Source organism: Glarea lozoyensis, assembly GCF_000409485.1.
Source record: "Glarea lozoyensis ATCC 20868 chromosome Unknown GLAREA9, whole genome shotgun sequence".
Taxonomy (NCBI): domain Eukaryota; kingdom Fungi; phylum Ascomycota; class Leotiomycetes; order Helotiales; family Helotiaceae; genus Glarea; species Glarea lozoyensis.
Window position 1 is genome coordinate 573,877 of NW_007361004.1, and position 18,632 is coordinate 592,508.

Below are 18,632 nucleotides of genomic sequence, written 5' to 3' on the forward strand. Positions count from 1 at the left end.
AACTAAACGATCGTTTTTTATTTTCTTCCTCTAGTAAGCTCGCCTCAATCAAACCAAGATGCCCAGAAAACAGCATTCCACTGCGAAACCAGCCCCGCCAAAAGCCAATGTCTCACCAGACTGGCCAGTATTCAAACCACTTTTGCCAACATCGGATATCTACCTCGAGACTGTGGTCGAGTCGCAGATTGTGGTAGCGCGCAATTTCTGGACAGGGACGCTGTGTAAAAATTATGTGGCATTTTTGAAAAGTTTGCCACTTACAACCACCCCAGGGAAACCGAAGAAAGGGGAGGCATTGAGAGTCAATGATCGCTTTCAGATTGTTGATGAGACTTTTGCTAACCGACTTTGGGTTGAGACTGGCCTTAGAGAGCTAGTCTGTGGGAGAGGCGAGGGCGAGGAAGAAGAAGATGCTATGACTGCTGAGCAGAGAACGGAATTATGGTATGCTTGCTGCGTCATTCAAATTTCACATGCTAATGTCTGGCTAAGGGGAGGAAAGCCCATCGGGTTAAACCCTTCTATCAGAATATACAGATATTCGAAAGGGCAGTACTTTGATTGCCATTGTAAGTCATGAGCAAATCTGTTGCTTTTACTAAACAAAGTACTCACACTTCTAGACGATGAAAGCAATGTCCTAACCATCAATACTAAACCGAAACCAATACCAGCGAAAACGACCTGGACAATCTTGTTGTATCTGACGTCCCCCGCGACTGGGTGTGAGGGTGGCCAGACAGTATTTTATCCAGACGACTCGCCAGGCAAAGAGTCCACACTTGGTAAAGAGATTGTGGTTGAGTTAGAGACAGGAATGCTGCTTCTCCATAAGCATGGAGATGACTGCATGTTGGTGAGTACATGGCATCAAAAGATATACAGAAGTTGATATCTAATATCAAACAGCATGAGGGTAGAGAAGTCACCGAGGGTGAGAAATGGGTTATTCGAACTGATTTGTGTATCGAAAGGAATTGAGTAAATACCGTCGACCTGGAGGCGTTAAGGGACGGCTTGTAGAATGGCGTCTCACGTTATCTTGCGCTGACAAAAAGACTTGTGTCTTATGGGATCTTACTGCTGCTCTACTGCCCTTGCAATATGAATAGCTTGCATATCGGACTACTGGGCTGGTTTGAGGGTAGCATGATGAGTGGTTGAGGCCGCCCCCGCCCCCCACGCCGGTCCCCATTCGTTCTGGCAAATTAATATAACTGATAACCCATGTAGGAGGCAGTCCGAAAACACAAACTAATCGAATTACTACGCTTTTTTGCAATGTTACCCGCACCCCACCAGATCACTGTGAAGGCCAAGGCCTCAGTAACAGCAGTATCCGCCATCAACGACCTGGACCTCTGTTAGCTTGGTATATCTGGCAACAAACAGATGCTGTGTGCCTCACAATATCACTTCCATTTAGGTAACTAGACGCATTGCTAGCCATCCAAACCTGTATGTGTGATAAATTTGTTAGCTCTGGGATGCCAATATGTGGGAGTTGTAGTGGAGCGGGGGTGGGATGGATATAGGTGGAAGGGTTTTGGGGGTTTGATGGGTAAAGGGGATGGCGGGCGTACAATTGTGCCTTGAAGCTCGCTCGGATGAGCTAATCGTCCAAGAGGAATATCCTTGACCCAATTCTCCTCGATGTGCTTTCCTTCCTTCTCTAAAAGATCAATGATCAAATCTGTCTTCACGTATCCTGGACATAGGCTGTTAACTCTGATTCCTTTAGGTCCCCACTACATCAAGGTATGAGTAAATTGCAATCGTGCGATATTCATTGGGTGTGACTTGCCTCTGTTGCTAGCGAGCGACCTAGTAAAGAAACTGCTGCTTTGGACTGCAAGCATTGTTAGCAGCCTCTCAAAGTTAACGCTTGTTATGGTATCACTTGAGAGCGTTAGCACAATTAATGATCGCGGACTCACGGCATTATAAGCAGATTGCTTCTGCGGTCGAACACAGATTTTCCCACTCATACTCGCCACTAATATTAGATTCCCATTCATCTTCTGCTCGATCCAGTACTTTCCAGCTTCTCGAGCAAAAAGAAAGGTTCCGTTTAGGTTCACGTCCAGCATCTTTTTCCATCGATCATAACCATAGTTTTCGGCCTCAACATTGTCTACTATTCCAGCTGCGGTGACCACGACGTCAATCTTGCCTAGGTCTTTAACTATGGCCTGCCAAGTATCCCGCACTTGTGCTTCCGACGTAACATCACAAGCGTACGCTCTAAGTTCGGGTCGATAGGACTCAGGTGCACTTGATTCAGATGATATATGCTCCTTAATATGGCGGATCGAATTGTTGCCGGCTTCTAGGCTCAAGTCAACACAAGCTCCTTTCGCTCCGCTAAGTGAAAAGGCCGTTAAGAACTCTTTTCCCAAACCCCTTCCAGCCCCAGTGACTACACATGTTTTTCCTTCAAGAGAGAAAGATTGTAGATGCATAAACGTGCGGCGATTGAAGACGGACTTCCAGATCCTACTTGGGCCTGCGAGGCGCTGCGCCCTGGTTATGAGGGCTGACATATTTAACCCAGCAATAGTTAGGTTGTTCTATACGTTGTTTCGTTGAAAGGAAACTATTCCAGATAATGAAGTCTCAATAATTCAAATGCTTTTCGTACATCTTGACAGAGATGCGAAGAATTGAGGGGAAGCAAGGCATGGCGTATGGTGTACGTGGAGCGGGGAAGTGAAAGCTATTCTGGGCAATGCGCCACCTTCGACGTAAGATATGAGGTTCTTGATGAAGGTACTTGTCAAGATTGGTGCAACTGATTGAATATTGACAACTACAAAAAAGCAATTATTTAGGCGTCTTGAGCACTCATGCATAGTAAAAATATTGAGACCAGCTCAGATACTCAAACATTAATATCTGGCTACTCGAAGAAGCAATGAAGACATGTTGAGCTACACCAAATCGGAAACAATTACCGGGCGACTTGGATACCTGATTCTTGACTCGACATCAACTCTAAACAATGCGTATATGCCAGCTGCGGTGCTTCCAACATTTTATACCATTGAATAGCAGCGTCTTCCAAATGCCTTTGGAATGAGATACTAGGGTGCACTTTTCTGGAGCTCTATTGAGCTCAGAAAAACCCACACGATCAATGGCAGGCATGCAGATAGGAGCCCAAAGGCTTTTATCGGTAGGTAGTAGAAGTTTCGACAGATGTTAAAGCCTAAAGGTGTTTTAGGAGTTTTGGTTCTGATTCCGAGGATTGACAACTGCTCCATGTCCTCTTTCTCCAAGCCGTCCTGGACGTAATACTGGTCCATGAGGACCAGGAGCCGGCGAATTAAGATTTTGGTCATTGTCGATACGTACGCCGACAGCACCGTCTCGATTCGCTCTCCAAACACCACCTTCTTCTCCACCGAATTCTTCCTTTTTCCACACCTCAACTTTCTCTTTGCATTCTTCTAAAGCCTCTTCACCAGCCCTCCAAGCCGCTTGGCGATGGGGTGACGAGACTGCAATTAGGATGCTTTCTTCTCCAACAGGTACAACACCCAATCGATGAATCATTGCGATCGCTGTGAGGGAGTGTTTCTCTTGAACAGCATTGCATATCGCTAGCATACTTTGCAGTGCACGAGGTTCGTACGAAGTGTACTGCAACTCCTTCACCGATTTTCCGGCAAAGTTGTCTCTTGTAGTACCTTCAAACATTCGTCAGGGAATTTTCAGGTACCGGAGGAGACACATTACCGGCAAAGAGGACTATTGCACCGGCTTTTGGACTTCGCACACGGTCCATTATGGGTTTTGCATCAAGAGTATCATGTGTCAGTGCCACGTAGCGGGTCTCCTCGACAATCTCTTTTGTGTCCATATTTACCATCTTGACGGTATTACAGCAGAACAATTTTCTGAGTGGTTGGAGGGCCGAATTTTCACTTGAACGAGAGTGAAAGAGGCTGTGATTCACAGTTAATGGCAGGTTTGGGGCACCTGTTGTGGAGCCTTGCTTGTAAGGCAACAAGCTTGCCCAAACATAAGTTAACGTCGCCATGTCGTCTCTATCATTCATTCCCAAGCTACTTCTAAGAACGTAGTTCATAGACGTTTTCCAGAATCCGCCCAAGATGAGTTCTATTCGGCCCGTACACCAGGGCAATGCGCAAGAATACAGCATGTACGATGATCAGCCTTACGAAGAGGGTTTCCGCAGACCACAAGGACAAGGCTACGAAACCTCGAGGCATGGTAAACGATAGAACATATACAGAGCTTTCTCTTGTATCTCTGCTGACGTTCCATGTCCCAAGATAACTCAAGAACATCACCAAGACGGCCTGCGAGCGGCGAAACTATGCAAACCACAAAATACCAAGACGACTTTCCCAGAGACGGCCACAGGAATTACGACCATAATCGCCGCAGATCCAGATCTCCACGAAGAGAAAGGCGAGGACGATATATCGATCGAGATGGAGAAGATTACGAATCTCCAGTTAGGTCACGGAGCCGGTCTCCGTACTATGGCGGAGTACCAAATCGGAATGTTATACTGGAGGGCATTCCCATAAACATAACACACGAAGACGTTGGCGCCCCTTCCCCACCCCTCATCGGCAATTCATACGATACGCCAGTTTCCTTTACTCTCAGTATGTGTTAAAAAATATCAGAGCTCTGGCTAAGATGAGGACTGGCCATCTGGCCGTTCTTTTGGTTTACAGATTATGAATGAATTACAACATAAATTACGGCTTGATGGGTTAGAGGAAATTCGGATTATTAAGGACAAGAAGACTGGTAAGAATAACAATTGATGGACTGAAAGTACGTACTTACGTTGCTCAAGGCAAGTCGCGACAATTCGCCTTCGCTCAATTCGCTACTATTGCAGACGCAACTCGTCTCCTAGAACGACATTATCCTAGTCTCACTTTATATGATCCACAAGAAGGTGCTCAGCAAGGAACGTCTCAACCAGTCAAAGTTCGGATCGCGTACAGTCGCGAGAGGGACGATCGTGACAAAGCCGGTTATGGGGAGGACGATTGGAAGTGTGATGTGGTACGACTCTTCGAAGTTCTTCATTCCGGACGTCCACTGACAGTGACAGTGTTACCTTCCTAATTTTTCCAGTCGCACACTATGCTTTCGTTGCAATGCTCCAAGAACTCGTGGGTTTACGATGATCTGTTACGCTGTACTTTCTAACAGAACTAGGTGCCTCGGCTCACGGAATTGTTATTGCGCAAGCCAACATGTCTGCTTTCTCCGGGTTTGCCACAACGGGAGACAGCGACGCAGCCCTTGATGGTAATGCTTCACAATTTCTGTTGTTGCGCGGTTTAGAGCCAGGTGTGAACGAGGACCTCTTAGCCAAAGGCGTTAGTAAGCTTTATAAGACCAAGGCCACCAATTCTTCGAATGACAATCAAGCGAACAAAAAGACAAAAATAGCTTCCACATCGAACGATTCAAGCTACGGGGCGAAAGAAGGATCACTTCGACGCGTTCTGTTGATCCGTGACCGCAAAACCAACGATAGCTGGAGGTATGGCTTCGCTGAGTTCAGCACGGTTGAAGATGCGCAAGCCGCAGTGGCTAAATACAAGGCTTCGGAGAAATTTACTATTTCATCGAAGCCCGTGATGATTTCTTATATACATGCAGGCGTATTCGTGCCTGTCCTTCGTCCTTTGGAAAACGGGGATGCTCAATTTACGTTTAGCCCTTTGTCGAATAACGCGATTAAGTTGATGTATTGGGACGAGGCTGCTTACGCTAATGAGCTTGTCACTGCAGTCGCAGAGCAGCCGTCGGTCGAGAAACGCAAGCAAAGTGAGCATGCCAAGCGTGCAGCTGCTGCAGCAAATGAGGGCTTGGTAGATCAGAGTAAGGAGGGTGAGGCTCGACCCAAAAAGCGGAAGGTCGAAAAGGAAGCCAAGATTGTAGCGCCTCACCTACAGTTCTGGTCTAATAGGCATGCTGAAATCCATGGCATTACGCCCAAGCAGCCCGAAGATGCCATTCCTGGAGCCTCGCAGAACAGTGTGGACAACAAAATCTTGACCGATGGAACCAAACCTTCCACCCAGAGTTTTGCGGACTTGAATCGAAAGTGCTGTCTTCTATGTTCTCGGCAGTTTAAATCAGAAGAAGACGTTAAGAAGCACGAGCATACGAGCAAGCTCCATCGAGACAACATGAAGGATTCGGCGCTAGTTGCTAATGCATTGAGTAAACTCAGCAAATCAATTGAAAATCCCAATAGCTCGGCTTATAGAGACAGAGCCAAAGAGCGGAGGCAAGCCTTCAACCAACCGAAGCAGCCAGCTGCACAACACAACCGTGGATCAAAGCCTTCCACCGACACGGATGCGATTGATACATCAGTGCAGTCTAAGGGCGCAGCATTGCTGGGGAAAATGGGCTGGACTGCTGGCGAGGGTTTAGGTGCACAAGGTACGGGAATGACTGATGCAATAAGGACGGACCTCTACAGTGCCGGAGTTGGCTTAGGTGCGCAAGGAGGCAAGCTTGGTGATGCTGCTGAAGAAGCGCAGCGTCAAACGACCGGAACCTATGCTGATTTCCTGAATAAAACGAAGGACAAAGCGAAAGAGCGCTTCGAGAGTCTTGCTTGACTGTTACAGCCCACACGGTTATAGAATATGTGGTTGCTCAATATTTTTTAATCTAGTTTCAGTTATCAACAATTCCATACCCTACAACCCGGGAACGCCTCTTGGGCCTTTCATCACCATTAAAAGGATTCAGATTGCAATTGTGCTCTACACGCGTAGTTGGAAAGTCTGCCTGCCGTGTGCTTTCAAACAGCAATACTTCAACGGAGAAGGCCAGCAATACTAGTTGGGACTTGCGAATACAGGCACCACGACTGATACTCTTTCCTCACAGAAAGCGAGATTTTTCAATACGTTGATAAATGGCTCAGAGCGATGAAAATACCGACAAACTCGACCTCGCAATTCCAGAGTATTCGACCATCAGGTTGTCAGCACACGAACTGCCAAGAGCAGCATTCCCAATAAATCCTGGCTCCCAATAAAATACTCCTACACCTAAAGATCCCGAAACAGCTCCCAGGGCAGAAGCTACGTTTTTCATCCAGGTCGTCTGGCCAGCAATGCTCTTTGGAATGCTTGTGGTGTCACTGGGGAAAGCGTACTTGGGGCTCGGGCAAGATACAGGCCAATTTGTTTCTGCAACCACGACTTGTTTCGAAAAAGTCGTGGCAATGTTGTTTAGACTGCTTTTAAGGGATGCGAGCGTTGCCAAACTATTGTAGAAGGGATAATAAGAAACACCAATCATATCGAAATCAGTCGTCACCAGTGTCCCTTGAGCCAGTATGAGCTTGTAAAACCAGGATTGTGTAGACCAGTTCCATCCATTATCTGTATGGATCATAATTTTCGGTTTCTTTGCAAGACTCGAGTCTTTCACGCCAGCTGCTGCCGAATGTAGCATACGTGCTAGGTTCGCCGGACTACTGGTTTTCCCCAGTGGCCAGAGCATACCAGCGGTTATCTCATTACCGATCGAGATTATCTCAAGAGGTACACCTGCCGCTTGAAAAGAGTTGCATACATTTTGAGTATAATTGTATACTTGCCAACTCAGATCATCGATGTTGGATGGCCAGCCTTTAGGCAGTGTCTGCGCAACAATAGTTAACACGCCGCAAAGCTTCAGCGATCACCATAATCATTTTCATACCTGGTGCGCTGGATCCGCCCATGTGTCACTGTAATGAAGATCTAGGTATACTCCCAACCCCGCTGCCTTTGCACGCTTCCCAAGGGCAATGTTGTATGCCAGATTATAGTTGCCATCTGCAGGGTTGACCCATAACCGTTGACGCACCGTATTTACGCCGCTGGACTTCAAGATGCTTTCGAATGCAGCGGTACTTCCGCCGGTGGTCTTGAAGGACTTGCCTGATTTTTCCAACATCAGAGTTGAGGACCAATCTACCCCTTTGTATGTGAGGGCGGCATTTGCAAAAGATACAGCATGGGCAAATATTGCAAGTCTTTGGAGCAACATAGCGATTTGAATCACCTCACTTGCCGCAACCTTTGTATGCTTCGAAGAGTCAGAGGCTAGTGAGCGACAGAAGGAAAACAGGAAAGGGGGAAAGAGAGGAAAGAGAAGTTGAAAAGATCAGGGCATTAATAAAAATATGTTTTGGGTTCCTGGTCCTCGGAACATATGAAATTTGTCCTCCTATCACCTGCTCAAGAAGTCTCCCCGCTCCTATCTTCGGTATAATATAAACTGTAACCCACTAGATATGTGTGGGGGAAATTCCCAAGTACCGATGAGTGGGTTAGAAACGCGGAGAGGAAGGATCTCACGCTATCATATCACTGGTGCGCAAATCTGTCCGACAACAGGGTCAAATGCTCCCCGCAATTTGATTCATTCGTATACCTGGGATTCGTCACTTCCCCTTCCGTTTCAAACTTTAACAGCGGCTGTTTGCGAAGCGAGTGGCACCTAGTCTAGCCTACATTTTGGCCAAGGTATCTTGGATCCGGCGGAATAAATGCTTTTGAGGCCGGAGATTTTTCCAAATACCATCCATCTGGTAACCTGAAGTCGATATATTGTTCTGCGTGGCTAAGCGTGTGGTCAACTGGTTCATATTATCACGAGACTCACGATTAGGATCTGTGATTCAATTTATTCATAATTTTACCAACCGGCTCGTAGACGGGATTTTTACTCAGCCAGTAGAGAGTAGAGATACCTACTGAAGGCAATGGATATTCCTCTGCTTCTGACTACATGGTGAGATAATGCGAGAGAAGCATGATTTTGAGATATCACGTGACATCAAGCTAGTCGTTTTATCTCTGAGAATGTAGCGTACTGACATATTATTAAAGCCTCTTTCTCACCCCCTGATGAGAATTCACTGGTCGCTCTACTGTAGTCTCATTGGCGGCCGCTTACTAGATAGTTGGAAAGTGATAGACATTTAATAGCAAAAAATTCGTCCCCGTATAGCACAGCACTGGAAATGGCGAGTTCGTGAAGGCCAAATTTTGAAGATTATTTCAAACGTTAAACTGATGGTAGCACAAAACCGAATAAAACAGTTCAGAGAATAAGACGCTGGTGGGCTAAACTCATGTCACTGTCATTGATCTTCGGTGGGGCATGTCTTTTGTTAGCGCGAGCTTAGCGAGGCCTCGAAATGCTCATGTCAGTCAGAATGTTCAATTTTGTGTCAACCTCAAACTCTCTCGAGCATCAAGCTGCTATCAGATCTTTCATTGAGTGTACTATCGCCTTCGTCGCCGCGATCGTCATCGCATACCCAGAATATATTATTCACGATGGCTCCCGCAGCGCTTGACTCCGCAGAGGCGCGGTGGCAAACGCAACTGGCCAACATGCGCGCAGCATTGGCCGACCTCAAATTGCCTCAAAATAATGGAGACACGCTTTATGATTCGGATGTCGCCTTTGAAGAAGAGGACTTTACGTCTGGTAATAGTGGCGATGATGTATGGGATTTCATTAGTGATAGCGAAGAAGACGTCTACAGCAGCGACTCTAATGGAGACCATGATCCGCCAATCCCAAATGGCTCATATGGACCGCAATGGCTGAGGAGCAAATGTTTGCTTCTGTCCTCTAGAAAGCAAGGTCTTCGGGGCGAAGATTTACAAGAACAAATAATGGCACTCCTGGCATCAGACAGTGTTGAAGAAGAGCTACAATCCACCCTTACCGATATCATTGGTTTTGATGATCTTGATTTCGTTACTGATCTTATTTCTCATCGTAGAGAAATCACAGCCCCTTCTCCATTTGCGGCAAATCAGGATGACAGTATATTCGGCAAGCTTCAGACTAAACGTCAGCGTGAGGAGACCTTGAGGCAGAGAGATTACGAGCACAAGAACGCAACTTTAGGCCCGAGTCTCAATAGAGACGGTCCTCAATATCCCCATGTTTATAAAGCACATTCTGCTGGCAACTTGCTAGATCACCGAGGCCAGAAATATGGACTTCCTGCCGGAAGTGAGAGAAAGGAACATGCCAGATACGAAGAATACATTATACCTGCAGCTAAAGTTGGTACATTGGGTGCTGGCCGCCAGCTTGTCAAGATTTCAGAAATGGACGGCCTCTGCCGTAAGACTTTCAAGGGTTACAAGACTCTCAATCGCATGCAAAGCTTGGTATATCCTGTTGCATACCAGAGCAGCGAAAACATGCTTATTTGCGCTCCGACTGGTGCTGGTAAAACTGATGCTGCTATGCTCACTGTGCTTCATGCAATTGGACAAAATACTTCACCAAATCCCGCAGAACAACCAGAAGCTTCTGATTTCGTTGTAAACACCGAAGACTTTAAGATTGTCTATATCGCTCCCATGAAAGCTCTTGCTGCGGAAATCACGCAGAAACTTGGTAGCCGACTTGCCTGGCTTGGTGTGCAGGTTCGAGAGCTCACGGGAGATATGCACCTCACAAAAAAAGAGATTGTCCAGACGCAGATCATTGTAACAACTCCAGAAAAGTGGGATGTTGTGACCCGGAAAGGGACCGGTGATACTGAACTCGTTCAAAAAGTGAGACTCTTGATCATCGATGAGGTACACATGCTTCACGATGATCGTGGATCTGTGCTTGAATCACTTGTTGCTAGGACAGAACGCCAAGTCGAGAGTACACAGTCCCTCATCCGAATTGTTGGTCTGTCTGCTACTTTACCTAACTATGTCGACGTTGCGGACTTCTTGAAAGTAAATCGACATGCCGGCCTGTTTTACTTCGATGCAAGCTTCAGACCGGTCCCTCTTGAGCAACATTTTATTGGTGTAAAAGGCAAGGCCGGGACCAAAACTTCACGAGACAACATTGATACTACTGCGTTTGAAAAGGTACGTGAGATGCTCGAGCAAGATCACCAAGTGATGGTCTTCGTTCATTCCAGAAAGGACACCCAGAACACGGCGAAAATGCTGTACGAGAAAGCTATCGAGCAAGTATGCGTCGATCTATTCGATCCTACCAGTCATCCCATGTACGAAGCCGCGATCAAGGATCTCAAGCAGTCAAAAGGCAAAGAACTTCGTGAACTCTTGCCGAAAGGAATTGGAATCCATCATGCAGGAATGGCTCGTTCGGATCGAAATCTGATGGAAAAGCTTTTTGGTAATGGCGTCTTAAAGGTACTTTGCTGTACTGCAACGCTTGCATGGGGTGTTAATTTGCCGGCGGCAGCTGTTGTTATCAAAGGAACGCAGGTGTACAGCGCTCAGGAGGGCAAATTTATTGACCTCGGAATACTGGACGTTCTTCAAATTTTTGGTCGTGCTGGTCGACCTCAGTTTGAAGACACTGGTATTGGAATGATTTGCACAACACACGATAAGGTTCAGCATTACCTTACAGCAGTCACAGCTCAAGTCCCTATCGAATCAAAATTCTCGAAGCATCTTGTGGACAACTTAAACGCCGAGATTGGTCTAGGAACCGTGACATCGGTCCCAGAAGCGGTAACCTGGCTTGGCTACTCCTACTTGTTTGTTCGCATGCAAAGAAATCCTCTTACATATGGAATTGACTGGGCAGAGATTAGAGACGACCCAACGCTGGTTCAACGCCGACGGCTGTTGATCATTCAAGCTGCGAGAACGTTGCAACAGAATCAGATGATCATCTTCAATGAGACAACGGAGGAGCTTCGCAGCAAAGACATTGGCCGAATCGCCAGTCAATATTATATTCTTCATACCAGCATTGAAATCTTCAACACTATGATGAGGCCGCAGGCTACTGAAGCTGATGTTTTGAAAATGATTGCTATGAGTGGAGAGTTTGACAACGTCCAGTCAAGAGATACAGAATCGAAGGAGCTCTCAAAACTTCGCGACGAACAATTCTCACCTTGCGAGGTCGAGAAAGGCGAGTCGTCGCAGACCAAGACCAATATCCTCTTGCAATCTTATATATCCCGTGCGTACATCGAGGACTTCGCCTTGGCCAATGACTCGAATTACATTGCGCAGCAATCCGCCAGAATCTGCAGGGCGCTGTTCATGATTGCCCTTAACCGGCGATGGGGTCACCAATGCTTGGTCTTGCTTTCAATGTGCAAATCGATCGAGAAGCGTCTATGGGCATTTCAGCATCCTCTGCAACAGTTCGATTTACCTAAACCAGTCCTCAATCAGTTGGAATCCAAAGACTCGGTAACGATAGAGACATTGAGGGACATGGAGCCTGCGGAGATAGGGTCCCTAGTACACAACTTCGCAGCTGGGAAGAATATCTCCAAGATCCTAGACAACTTTCCCACAATCAGCATCGACTCTGAAATTGCTCCATTAAATAGGGATGTGCTCCGAATCAAGTTATACCTTACACCAGACTTCCGTTGGAACGACCGTCATCATGGAACATCCGAGAGTTACTGGATCTGGGTTGAGAACTCCGAGACGTCAGAGATCTACCATCACGAGTTTTTCATTCTTAATCGGAGAAAACTATATGATGACCATGAGCTCAATTTCACGATCCCGTTGTCAGATCCGCTACCGACTCAGATCTATGTCAGAGCTGTGTCTGATCGTTGGCTCGGTGCGGAAACGGTTCATCCTATCTCCTTTCAGCATCTTATCAGACCAGATACTGAGAGTGTTTACACCGATCTCTTGAACTTGCAGCCTCTCCCGGTCACAGCTCTCAAAAATCCTGGGTTAGAAGAGATTTATGGCCAGAGATTCCAGTTCTTCAACCCGATGCAGACACAACTTTTCCATTGTCTGTACCATTCGCCTGCAAATGTATTCTTGGGTTCTCCCACTGGATCTGGAAAGACCATCGCTTGCGAGCTGGCAATGTGGTGGGCATTTAGAGAAAAGCCTGGTTCAAAAGTAGTGTACATTGCACCCATGAAAGCACTTGTTCGAGAGCGTGTCAAAGACTGGAGCGCGCGAATCACTCGGCAAATGGGTTTGAAGCTAGTCGAGTTGACTGGTGACAATACTCCAGACACTCGTACTATTCGTGATGCGGATATCATAGTCACTACTCCTGAAAAGTGGGATGGTATTTCGCGAGGGTGGCAATCGAGAGGCTACGTTAAGCAGGTCAGCTTGGTCATTATAGACGAGATCCATCTACTAGGTGGTGATCGAGGTCCCATTTTGGAGATCATCGTGTCTCGTATGAACTATATTGCCGCCCAATCTAAGAACTCCGTAAGGCTGATGGGTATGTCAACGGCATGTGCAAATGCTATGGATCTTGGGAACTGGCTTGGCGTGAAGGAAGGATTTTTCAATTTCCGACACAGTGTTCGTCCTGTCCCGTTGGAAACATTCATTGATGGTTTTCCCGAAGTGCGAGGATTCTGCCCTCTCATGCAATCTATGAATCGACCCACGTTCTTGGCAATCAAAACACATAGCCCTGATAAGCCTGTTATTGTGTTTGTGGCTTCTCGCCGACAGACACGTTTGACGGCTAAGGATTTGATCAATTTTTGTGGAATGGAGGATAATCCCCGTCGTTTTGTCAAGATGTCAGAAGATGACCTGCAACTAAATCTTTCCAGAGTCAAAGACGATGCTTTGAAGGAAGCGTTAAGCTTTGGTATCGGTCTCCATCATGCAGGTCTTGTTGAGTCTGATCGATCATTGTCAGAAGAGTTGTTCGCCAATAACAAGATCCAAATTCTTGTTGCAACAAGTACACTTGCTTGGGGTGTGAATCTGCCCGCTCACCTAGTTGTTGTCAAAGGAACTCAGTATTTTGATGCTAAAATTGAGGGCTACAAGGACATGGACCTTACAGATGTTCTTCAAATGATGGGCCGTGCTGGCCGTCCACAGTTCGACACATCGGGAATTGCAAGAATCTTTACTCAAGATTCGAAGAAGGCTTTCTACAAACACTTTCTCCATACTGGCTTTCCTGTAGAGTCATCGCTACACAATGTTTTGGACAACCATTTGGGTGCGGAAGTCTCAGCGGAAACCATTACTACGAAGCAGGATGCGTTGGACTACTTGACGTGGACCTTCTTTTTCCGTCGCTTGCACAAAAATCCCTCGTATTATGGCCTCGAGATCTCAGCGGAAGAACATAACACCATTGCTGCTCAGCAAATGGCTAACGACTACATGATTGAGATGGTGGACAAGTCGCTTGGAGAACTTGCAGAATCACAGTGTCTTACCATGTACCCAAACGGAGACGTCGACTCAACGGCTCTTGGTAAGATAATGAGTTACTATTATCTGTCTCACAAAACAATACGCCATTTGGTGAAGCATGCGACGCGTGATGCTTCGTTCGCAGACGCCTTATTTTGGATGTCCAGCGCAATAGAGTATGACGAACTTCCCGTCCGTCACAACGAGGATCTCATCAACGCGGAGCTCTCAAAGAATCTCCCCATTCCAGCTTCATCATTTGATGGTCTTCCAATGTGGGATCCACATGTCAAAGCATTCCTTCTCTTGCAAGCACACATGTCACGCATCGATCTCCCAATCACGGATTATGTTGGTGATCAAACCAGTGTACTCGACCAAGCGATCCGTATTATACAAGCCAGTATCGACGTTATTACAGAGATGGGCTTCCTGTCAAGTTGCATGCAAATGATCACGCTGCTTCAATGTATCAAGTCTGCGCGTTGGCCAACAGATTATCCATTGTCTATCCTTCCAGGTGTACCAACAACCCAACCCGAGGAGGCAGGAGTTCCATCATCTCTTCAAGCACTGGCCGACCAATCGGAAAATGAATATCAGTCAACCATACGAGCTTTCGGTTTGTCTTCCGCTCAAACCCAGAAGTTTAATAAGGCAGCAACATATCTTCCAATTCTTAAAATTGATGTAAAAGATATAACACCTTTCTCTTTAACCATAACCATCGAACGTCAAAATCCTTTACTAGATAAGGAAGGCAAAATGTACGCTCCACGTTTCCCGAAGTCACAAACAGAGGGATATTTTGCGATTCTCTGTAACGAAGGGAAAGACGAAATCATTGCTATCAAAAGAGTGAGCTGGAATTCAAACACCAACATGAGAGGAAAGCCAAGTGCCAGAGCGTCCATGAAATTCGCTAGCGACGAGCCAGGTCGCGCTGAGCAAGGAAGGAAATTTGATGTCTGGATTGTTAGCGATGGATATCTGGGACTCATACACAAGATTCAGGGTGTCGAAATTCCGGATGTTGTGCCCGAAGTCGTTACACTGCCTGCGGAGTATGACGGAAAGAAAGCGGAAAAGGGGGCTGCGAAAAATGGACAGGGGAGTCGGGTCTAAGCGAGGATTGAAGCACACTGTCCAGCTTCGGACTTCCTGATCTGCGCAGAGCCTCATCGGGTCAGTTCGATGCTCTCTCGGGCAACGGCAGCTTCAATGAGCCCGTCAATAGTGGTTTTGCAGGATGTTACACAGTTTCGTATATGCTGACTGTGTTGTTACGTGGGGTGCTGGACCGCGTGACGGTCCCAAGGAGGGTTTATAGGCTTTTAGCTTTGCACACTTGGCCCGAAGAAGTGCGTATCACGAAGCTGACTTTAGACTTAGAAGCATAAATCAATCTACAATTATCGTATGCATTTGCCACCGAAGCATGATGCAGCAGCTTTATGGCGTGTTCGGGAAAGGTAGTGCGTAGTATGCCCCAATTATTGTTCCTGGTTTCAATAACATATTGCTACCACGTCTCTAACATCAATGCTGGATGACATTATTGCCTGTGGGATACATGATTATTGCGCTTACGTGGTTGCTGATGTCTCTCACCGGTCTCGTACATATACTTCCATTTAGGCAAAAATATTATGTCATGTCTGAAGGTTTCATATGCCTTGTCTAAATTATTCTGCTCATCCCATAATCTCCTCTAATTCAGTCAGCTAAAACAACAAACAAATGAATTAGATATGTCATCTTTTAGTTGGCAACTGAACGGACTTACGTGCTCCATTTCCGTAGCCTCACCCGCCTGGTATTGCGCAACGAAAAGCCACATGGTATCCTTAAAAACAAGCAGAACGGCTCAAAATCAAATCTCATTAGATCGCCGAGGGCTGGGGTTGGGTATCAAGTCACAGGTGATCTCGCGACAACTGGCTAGCTTAGGCATTGTGCGAAAGTCAACGCATAATATCTACGGCAGCATTGCTGAATTAAAGGTCATAGATTCAATTATAAGTGTCCAAGTGTTGTGAGAACGAGATGGTCAGGGACTGAAAATTCAGCTTTATTACCCAATTATTAAGTACTCGAGATGTGTAAGACATTTGACATGAGAATTTCTACGTCGTTGATTTTTGTGACTTTACTAGAAATAACAGACTCTCGTACACCACACCCTGCATTCTCTTAATTTCAAAGCTCACCATTGCGCGGAGTGTGTTGACATTGCGGTTAATGAGCGAGGAAAAGCCGCTGACACTCCCATACCCAAACGTGAGAGAGGCCGGACGGTGACTGTAAGCAATGAAGTAATATATACTATTGAGTTTTAATAGAACTTCAGAAGACTCAAGATCAATACCCGACCATATTTACATCTTCAAACACGAACTCCAATGTAAAAGGGAAACAAATTGTGAAAAATTAGTTCGATTGCCTACATGGTGTGATTACTTAATGTACTGTAGAACGGAATAGAACATTCAGAACGCAAAGAATTTCATGAACTCACGGCCATCTCTGTTAGTGTGGTATTGTGGACGTATTCTACAGCCTGTGTGGCTTGAGGACGCACAGAATATCCTTTTCCCTCTTGCGACCAGATGGTTTTGTGTATTCGATCACCACTAAACTCGGTCATACAAAGCACACTATCCTAGCTGTCGCCCTGTAAATCATAAAAAGCTCATTCAGTCTGTTACTGGCTAGCCTGGAAAACCAATTTGTTTCACAAAGCTTCCATAGTTCCTTATCATGACCGAGCGAGCTTGAGTTGCGTGTTTTGCCGTCAATCAGATGTAGAGGCACGCAACAGATCTACATCAGTTGCGCAATCTTAAGGGGGTCTGTATTATGGTTATGCTGTCAGGACAAGATTTGGATGCTGCTGATCCTATGGCCATCCATTAGAAGGTATTTACATACTTGATCAAGCAATATACCCGTGCGTTGACGTCTCTATACTGTACCTAGTTGCCGGTGAGGAGGGTCCAAGCAGACGCCATCTCTTCTCAGCAGGAAAATATCACTGCGTATCGATCTTACAGACATCAGTATCGTCTGTCTATCTCTGAATCTTCCTCGCATGTCGTATCGAATTTGGATATGGAATGTCACACTGCCAACTATGGTCGACAACTTGAAAGTCAAGCCTGTCAACCCTAATAATCAATTTGTCACCATCTCCGATTCAAACATCTTCCCTCTTCCCAAAACACTCCTCGCTTCTCCCAACCCGTCATCACGCGACCCATCACCATCCCAATCCAACGCACCCGCATAATTTGTCGCTCCTCGCAACTTCGCAGAACATTTGCCATTCTCGGCCACTGCATATTTGTTCTCAAAAAAGCAAGCAGTGATATTCTAAATCGAGACATCTTCACCCAGACCTGGGAAGTGGTAGAATCTGCAGGATGTTTTCCTATTGCGGACCGCGACGCGAGCATCCATCGGACTTACCAGCGCAGCGAGGCCGTCCTGCAGTAGTGATGATTGTGTCGCATATGCAATTGGGAGATGTAGGCTACTCACATCCCGTTTCTGGGGTTCGGAGATCCTGTTGTTTGGTCGGGATTTGAGTTCCCGGCGGCATTTATGTACCAGTGGTTCTGGCAGTGTCGTATCGAGATCAAGTACATCGAAGGGCGTTCCCCGCCATTAACTATGTTCGGATTGGGGTGATGAATCTGGAAGTGCTAGTTGAAGCGTGAAGCTGGGGGATGCGTTCCCCGCCTCCCAGTTTTGGATCTATTGCAATATGGCTAGGGATTAGTGATCTGTGGTAGGCTATTTGACCCATTTAGTTTCTTTGTTGATGAGATTATACGCGGCATATGTTTCCTGTTAAGGTTGCCATGAATTCTTAATCAAAAGCAATTTTCACGGTAGCTCGAAATGCGAGTAGGAGCGATGTCGCTGATCAATCGCGCTCTATTAGTCGTTCCGAGTATGACTTGATGTCAACTACTAGTTACCGCCGTCGGCGGTCTGCAGGTGAGTGGGGGCAATGAATGTGGCTCTGTTTGTGTTATTGAAATGTGTTGCTGATGTCTTCTGAGTCGTGGTTGTCTTTGGTGTCAAATATAATTACGACCAAGTACTCGAGTAAGGTTATAGATGATCTTCCGCTGGCGGCTTGAGCCACTCTTCGACCTGAATTGGAATTTGATATCATCGCGTTCAGACGAGCCACATTGTGTGCAGAAGCAGATTGAAGAGGATGTAGTAATACTCATTGCTATAATTTCTTAAGAAAAGCAGACAGATGCAGAAAATTAACTTTAACGAAAATTGGCAAACACTGCCACATGACATCCGGATTCTAGCACCGAAGGGTTATTATTCTGTCCGTTAGCCCTCTATAAGATCATTAATTTCCCGGTTTATAGGTGAACTGCCGGTTGATGGAGTATCGTCTGACTGCAT

At 46.2% G+C, this 18,632-nt stretch overlaps 7 protein-coding genes across 7 annotated transcripts; 4 read left to right on the forward strand and 3 right to left on the reverse strand.

Moving 5' to 3' along the window:
- Positions 1–58: 58 nt before the first annotated feature.
- On the forward strand, positions 59–984 carry GLAREA_08130 (uncharacterized protein; the record flags this gene model as incomplete). Its single annotated transcript, XM_008090176.1, has 4 exons — positions 59–447; positions 496–572; positions 627–859; positions 913–984. 4 exons carry the CDS (start codon positions 59–61, stop codon positions 982–984), a joined length of 771 nt encoding a protein of 256 aa, XP_008088367.1.
- A 342-nt stretch (positions 985–1,326) lies between these two features.
- Positions 1,327–2,546, reverse strand: GLAREA_08131 (NAD(P)-binding Rossmann-fold containing protein; the record flags this gene model as incomplete). Its single annotated transcript, XM_008090177.1, has 4 exons — positions 1,327–1,356; positions 1,412–1,459; positions 1,587–1,751; positions 1,941–2,546. The coding sequence occupies 4 exons, from the start codon at positions 2,544–2,546 to the stop codon at positions 1,327–1,329; spliced, it is 849 nt and encodes a 282-aa protein (XP_008088368.1).
- A 676-nt stretch (positions 2,547–3,222) lies between these two features.
- On the reverse strand, positions 3,223–3,874 carry GLAREA_08132 (Molybdopterin synthase subunit MoaE; the record flags this gene model as incomplete). The annotated part of the gene is made up of 2 exons (XM_008090178.1): positions 3,223–3,692; positions 3,742–3,874. The coding sequence occupies 2 exons, from the start codon at positions 3,872–3,874 to the stop codon at positions 3,223–3,225; spliced, it is 603 nt and encodes a 200-aa protein (XP_008088369.1).
- A 244-nt stretch (positions 3,875–4,118) lies between these two features.
- GLAREA_08133 (uncharacterized protein) lies at positions 4,119–4,562 on the forward strand (the record flags this gene model as incomplete). Its single annotated transcript, XM_008090179.1, has 2 exons — positions 4,119–4,239; positions 4,312–4,562. 2 exons carry the CDS (start codon positions 4,119–4,121, stop codon positions 4,560–4,562), a joined length of 372 nt encoding a protein of 123 aa, XP_008088370.1.
- Positions 4,563–4,718: 156 nt separating this feature from the next.
- GLAREA_08134 (RNA-binding, RBD) lies at positions 4,719–6,635 on the forward strand (the record flags this gene model as incomplete). The annotated part of the gene is made up of 4 exons (XM_008090180.1): positions 4,719–4,791; positions 4,841–5,055; positions 5,105–5,165; positions 5,212–6,635. 4 exons carry the CDS (start codon positions 4,719–4,721, stop codon positions 6,633–6,635), a joined length of 1,773 nt encoding a protein of 590 aa, XP_008088371.1.
- Positions 6,636–6,942: 307 nt separating this feature from the next.
- Positions 6,943–8,061, reverse strand: GLAREA_08135 ((Trans)glycosidase; the record flags this gene model as incomplete). The annotated part of the gene is made up of 2 exons (XM_008090181.1): positions 6,943–7,671; positions 7,732–8,061. The coding sequence occupies 2 exons, from the start codon at positions 8,059–8,061 to the stop codon at positions 6,943–6,945; spliced, it is 1,059 nt and encodes a 352-aa protein (XP_008088372.1).
- A 1,298-nt stretch (positions 8,062–9,359) lies between these two features.
- GLAREA_08136 (P-loop containing nucleoside triphosphate hydrolase) lies at positions 9,360–15,323 on the forward strand (the record flags this gene model as incomplete). Its single annotated transcript, XM_008090182.1, has 1 exon — positions 9,360–15,323. The coding sequence occupies one exon, from the start codon at positions 9,360–9,362 to the stop codon at positions 15,321–15,323; it is 5,964 nt and encodes a 1,987-aa protein (XP_008088373.1).
- Positions 15,324–18,632: the final 3,309 nt, after the last annotated feature.